This window comes from Humulus lupulus, chromosome 1, assembly GCF_963169125.1.
Source record: "Humulus lupulus chromosome 1, drHumLupu1.1, whole genome shotgun sequence".
Taxonomy (NCBI): Eukaryota; Viridiplantae; Streptophyta; class Magnoliopsida; order Rosales; family Cannabaceae; genus Humulus; species Humulus lupulus.
Window position 1 is genome coordinate 239,915,148 of NC_084793.1, and position 7,131 is coordinate 239,922,278.

At 27.3% G+C, this 7,131-nt stretch overlaps 1 protein-coding gene across 1 annotated transcript; it reads right to left on the reverse strand.

Annotated features, from left to right (window-relative positions):
* LOC133830218 (chaperone protein dnaJ 20, chloroplastic-like) lies at positions 1-804 on the reverse strand. The gene has a single exon (XM_062260151.1). The coding sequence runs from the start codon at positions 740-742 to the stop codon at positions 212-214; it is 531 nt and encodes a 176-aa protein (XP_062116135.1). The 5' UTR covers positions 743-804; the 3' UTR covers positions 1-211.
* Between the last annotated feature and the right edge of the window lie 6,327 nt (positions 805-7,131).

Consider the following 7,131-nt stretch of genomic DNA (forward strand, 5'->3'; position numbering starts at 1 on the left):
TTTGTATAAAAGTTAGTGTTTATATTTAGCACATAAACGAATATAGTTATCAATTATTATTTGAATCAGCAAAGTATCATAATAATAGTTGTGAACTTTTATGAATACAAAGAATGGGGAGCATAATTAGATCATACACTAAAAATCATTAGTGTATATATCTAATTACCTATATAATTAATAATAATAAAAATTTATCGATCATTGATTATTAACATTTTCTCTTCTTCATTCGAATTTCAGACCTTCTCCTCAATCCACGTAGTTGGTTTTCCCAAACTTCCTTGATAAACATGGATGAGGATGATGATGATGATCTTCTCATTCCCTCCACTCCAAACCCCAACCCTAAATTATCATGAGCCAAACTCAACTCGTAATCATACAATCTACGTGAAACTGGGTTGGAAAGTGTTTCGTAGGCCTTCTGAAGCTCAACAAATCGTCTGGTAGCAGAGGGGTCAGGGCAAACATCAGGGTGGTACTGAAGAGCCATGCTCCTATAAGCCTTTTTTATATCCCGCAAATCCACATTCTTATCAGAGCCTAGAGAAAGCAACTCGTAGAAGTTTACCTTTTTCTTATCTTGCATTGTCTCGTAGTACGGATTACTAGTTGATGATGATCTGCATGAAATGGTGTTCTTCTTCAGCTTCAAACTTATTACTCTAACCCCTTTATGTGGCAAGGGAGCCATTACTGTTACTGTCTTCAGATTCATATAATTCAAAGAAATATCCATGATTAATTGATGATGATGGATTAATACTTAATCACCCTCTTCTGATATATATATATATATATATATATGTGTGTTGAAGAGAAGAAGGGAAAAAGAAGAGAAAGGTATTGAGAGAAGAATAGCAGGCTAGGGTATGTAGTGATGAAAGGTTTGGTATTTATATATATAAAGGACTGAGGCATAAGCGTGTGGATGAAAGTATTAAAAAAGAACAAATAGAAACGCGGTATAGAGAGAATAATTTATGGTTTGGAGCTACGACCGTTGAATAAAAACTTTTGGTACCAAGAAATGGTCTTTGACTTATTAATAGTATATTTTGCTCGCCAAAGGCAGGCAGCTAGCTACGTGCATGTGTATCTAGCTAATAATTAATTTTTTTTTTTATCTTGTTGATATTCTTATTTATATTCTAGACCACTTTAAACTTTGTTTTCACCAATTGGCTTGTACTTATTTCAATAAGTACTGCTAAAATTAGTTGAATAAATAGTCTAACAAACTTTCACATGTGTATAATATGGAAAATTAGCTGCTAAAGTACCAAAATTTTTAATTTTTTTACACTTACACACAAAAGTTTTTTTTTTTGTGGTGAAAGGACCAAAATATTATTTTTTCTTGTATTTTCGTACCAACCATTAAATGTGATTTTTGACTGGTCAATGACCACGTGTCAGCTAACAGTTGATCCACATTTTGTTGTTTTCAGTACAAAAAAATAAAGTTTTGGTATTTATCGATAAGGAATCACAAATTTTAAGTATTTTAGCCGTAAGTAAATACAAAGTTTAGGTATTTTAATGGAAAATTTTTCTTATTTATTTTATAGGAGACATATATAATTTTAGTATTTAAATTTTATTTTTATTTTAATACTGATTTATTTTTTATTTCAACAAAAATAGATTTTTAATATATTTTTAATTTTTAAATAAATTAAAATATTATTTAATTATATTTTATATTTTAAATATATTTTAATTATGCTATGAAAAAAATAAAAAAAACAATAAGATTTTTATTTTAAAGGAAGAAAATAAATGATTGAATGTTGACACACTTGGAATCATATTTTGTTTTTCATAGCATTTGATTAAGACATAAAATTGTCCTTTTATTGATATGGAAAGTTGAAATAAATTAAGTTTTAATTTGTATTTTTATATATTTAATGTGATATATTTTATAAATGAAAATGTTTCATTTTTATTTAATTTATGTTTGTTGTGTAGAAAATAAAATGTATTTTTGTATTTTTGAAATGAAGAAAAAAGAAAAAAATTAAAAAAATGGTATTTCTCAAGTTAAAAATTTATTTTAATTAAAATAAAAAATAATTCTATGTAAAAATTAAATCCTAAAACTTATTTTTGTCTTATCGAAAATAAATAAGACAAATTTGTGACTAAAATATTTAAACTTTGTGTTTCCTTGCAAATAAATACAAAAATTTTGTTTTTTATTTTGTAGTAAAAGTACAAAAATGTGGATCAATAGTTAGCTGATACATGATTATTAACTTGTCAAAATTCATACTTAACGGTTGGTACTTAAATACAAAAAAAAATAACGTGTTATGGTACTTTCACTACCAATATAAGAGTTTTGGTATTTAAGTGTGTAAAATAAGTAAAAAATTTAGTAGTTTAACCGCAATATTTTTTGGATAACAAAAGAGGGTATATGGGGGGTGGAAGATAACATAGTAACTTTTTTGTTTTTTTTTTTTTTTTTGATCAAGAAGAATAGTAACTTTTTTGTTTATTTGAAATCTAGAGAATTTAAGAAAATGAACATATGTGAAGACAACTTACGCATGAATGAGTTGATTAGTGGCGGACCCACGTTATGATTATTTTTTTATTTTAATATACTATTTACAATTTAGTCTTTTTTATATGTATGTTAACATTTATATCCTTCTAAATTTTACAATAATTTAATTTTTAATGTATATTTTTATATTTATGCACTTTCTATTTTTCTTTTAAATTCTCGCTCCGTGAAGAGAAATTAGAGTCTATCGCTGGTATTCATCACAAATGTATTATAATACCGGCAGCCTTTGTTTGTATAAAAATTAGAGTAGGTAATTATTTTCTAATCTTGGTATCCTATATTTACAAATAATGCTTCTCTACATTTTGAAATCGTACATATTTGGTATCCTGCATTTTAAAATCGTACATATTTAGTATCATATATTTTAAAATTGTACATGTTTGGTACTCTAAACTCAAATTTAATTAACAAAATTTTACAAATTTAATCAAACTACTTTCAATCATACGAGCTACAAATATATATAATTGCTGACAGTTTAATCATATTGACAAAATTTTATCAATTAGAATATCAAATATCAATTTTTTAAAAATACAAGATAGCATATAAACATTATTGAAAACAGAAAGTACCAGAACGATACTCTACTAAAACAAATGGTACAAAATGAATAAATTTCTTTTATTGTAAATTTGCATCCCATCGTGTGTTTATGGGGATCCAAATAGCAATAATTAATTTTTTGCGGGGCGATTTCTATAGAAAATTGTATTGCATTAAATTTGACTTAAGTGTGTATTTTTATTAAAAATAGATCATAATATATGTCTCTATTTTTAGTTTTTATTTTAAAAAAGTTAGATTTAAAATATTTATCATAATAACATTGAGTAGTAAAATAAAAATACTACAAATCTAAAAAAAATGTCATTTTAAATAAAAAATTTAGAAAAATTACAAATCTTATGGTCTATTCATGTAAATTAGATATAGTCGTGACTAGGGGTGGCAATTCGTGTAAACGTGTCAGATTCGTGTCGACACGATTATGACACGACACGATTAAGGTAAACACGAACACGACACGATTATTAAACGTGTCAAAAATACGAACACGAACACGACACGATTATTAAACGGGTCAACACGACACGAACACGATAACACGATTATGACACGATTATGACACGATTAATCATAATTATACGAAAAAAATCAGAAAACCTATGTAAAGTATGCGTGTTATCGTGTCTGACACGATTATGACACGACACGATTATTAAATGGGTCGACACGATTATGACACGACACGATTAAGGTAAACACGAACACGACACGATTATTAAACGTGTCAAAAACTCAAACACGAACACGACACGATTATTAAACGTGTCGTGTTCGTGTTTACCTTAATCGTGTCGTGTCGTGTCGTGTCATCGTGTCGTGACCCAAATTGCCACCCCTAGTCGTGACACTCTAGGTAAGACTAGATCTTTAAGATTTTTTTTTTTAAATACGGTTTTATTATTTTGTCAAGCATTAATTTATAAGTTGTTTAAGTCAAAATTTGTTCGTTTTTGTTTTATACTAAAATTATATTTAATAATTTATTATTTTAATTTATTTTTATTAAGAATATTTTTTTTTCTAATTAATTTGTGTTCAGCTGATTTTTTTTTCTTTTTTAAATTATACGACAAAAGGGTATTAATATTTCAAATATATTAGTTGAATCATGCATCTTTCTAGTAATAAAAAATAATAATTCAAGACTTTTTCAAAAAAATTTATATCAAAATTACCCTCGTTTATTTTGAAAAATAAGATTAAATTGTTATAAGTGAGGCTATATTGATTTACAACTAATAATAAAACTTGATACTTTGTTCGCGCCATTATTTTAAGGATAAATTACAATCTTCACGGTAATATTAAAAAAATATCGTTTTTTACGGTTAACTAAAATAATTATACATTTACGGTAAAATTTATTATTGTTTGCCGTATAACATATCTGCTCCCCTTAAAATTTATTTGCTGTCAATTCCAATACTCAGACTAATATATTATCTATATACGTAAATAGATGTCTATATATATATTTATATAATACATGTAACTAAGTAATTTTTGTTTGCTAACCGGCCATTTATAAACTGCAAAATAAATAAATATATATTTATACATATATAATAATATCTCACTTATCTCATTCTTTTTTTTCCATTATTTACACTTATGTTATTTTTTCTTTTATCTTTTTCTCGTCACTAATATTAGTTCATCCATACTTTTTGTATGTTAATAATAATAATTATAAATTTATTTATTTTACTTATAAATATTTAAAATGAATATAATTATTAATATTAAATAAATATTTATGCATATATAAATTATTATACATTTAAAATATATAATTATCTTTATTATTAGTAGTTCCAATTTAAAAAATATACATATCATACTTGTTTAATGTAATTTAATATTTTTGTATATATTAGTTACAAAAACAAAATTGTATCTTTTAGTTACAAACTTAGTTTTATATATTTTTGTTACAAATATGTTCACAACTTATTTTTATAAATATTAAAATTAGTTCTGTAAACCTTTGTTACAAAAAAAAAAATAGCAAATAATTATTTTATAAATGTTGTTTACAAAAATATAAAATTTGTTTACAAATTTGTAAAACTTTGTTATATATTTGTAAATGTCGTTTACAAAAATATTTTTTTTACGAATCTCAAACACATGTTTACGAATTTGTAACAACTGTTAACAAAAAAAATTGTATTTAACTGCCACTCCGTATTTACACTTTTGCCCCTCCGTATTTTTTATAAAAATTCCGTATTTTTGTAGGCTACCGTATTTTTCATATATTTTTCTAATGTTAATGTATTTTTGTGAATTTCCCTTATTTTAATCCCTATCTAATAATTAAATTATTATTATCAGATGAAATTATATTTTTCCTTTTGTATGGATTATCAGATGAAAATTTTCTCTTCCCACTTTCATAATCATAATTACTGATAGGAATAATTATTTAAAAGTATTCAAATTTTTGTTCAGATATTGGAATTATAGTGTTAATTTCTCAGTCGCCGGTGGCAAACCTTTTTGTTCATTCTTAATCTACTTTTTTGTAATAATTTATATATTGGAATTATTCATCGCTGCCAAAAATAATAAAAAAAGTCTTTTATTAATTTCTAAGCAACTACCATGATGCTTCTCCTCCTACCAGTTGCGTTCATAAATTAAAAAAAGAAAAAGGCTAGTGCTAAGTGTTTCTTACCCTAATTCTTACTTTTGGTACCACTATAAATGTTACTTTAGTCTTTTTTTAATTATGGCTTACCAGGATAGGACAAATTTCTTGGCGGCCTAATATATGTTGGGTCAAAAATACAACATGAATTAATTAAATAATCAAGATAGATTCATTTTATCTAAGTCTTGTTGAACAAGAGTAGTCCAAATGAAACGACAAAAACTCGTGCGATTAAAAATTGCAATCTTTAATTTATTCCTATAGAACAACGTGTTAATTGATTTAATACATATATTTTTATAAATATTGATCATGATGGCTATTTTTGCTTGGAAACCCATATGCATTGCACGCCCTATATATTTAGCATTTTGTAAATAATTTGGTCCAAATCTATAATGGCGGCAAGCAGGCCAAAATTGTAGTCTATCAATCATTGTTTCCTTTGGTTTTGTTAAACAACTACCTTAATTAATTATGAACACTTCAAGGTGATGAAGCTTCGTTATTAAGCCACTCAAGTCCACTAGATCAGAATCAAAATCAAGTACACATGTGTTAGTATAATGACATATTGGGCCTAAAGACCGAATGCAGCTTTTAGCACTGGAGTCAAGGCCCCTACGTAGCCCAATTGAACGATTTTCTGTAAATAGCCCAAAACGTTGCATTTAAATTGATAAGAATTCAGCCTTATAGTGGAGATACCGCCTCCGTGGAAGAGGGAAGCCATGATCTCTAGGCGTAAGCGGCATATAGATCATGCACTCATATTCAAACAGTTGGAGGGTGAGTAAAGGAAAAATGCTAGGAAAGTTGGTTACTCTTCAACCAATCAGATCACACCATTTGATTCATGTTCCTCCATTTCTCTTCTATAATAGCCCAACTCAATAAATAGTAAAATGGGAGATCTCTTATCGTTACTTTGCTGGAAAAAATACTTTTTTGACTTACGCATCAGAGAGTTTTCTTGAAGTTAACTCCCGACTTTTGTTCACTTCAAAGATTCAAGATTCCAATCGGAGAAGAGATTCAAAGTCATCGGAGACAAGAGAACTTGTTTCAAGAATACCACAACAAAATTCTAGACTTAACAGTGGGCATCGTCTGTGGGAAGATTGTCATCGACGACTTCAAAAAGCACAATTCAACCATGTGACTTGAGGAGAACAAAATGGCTATGGCTCCTAAAAGCATCGTACTGGCATTGACAAACACACGACGTCAACGAGTAGTTAGACCGCATGTGCAAGATAATGGAGGCCGCGCAGCAGTGATCTGAGGATGCCATTAATGCCCTAAAAGAGGCCCGAGA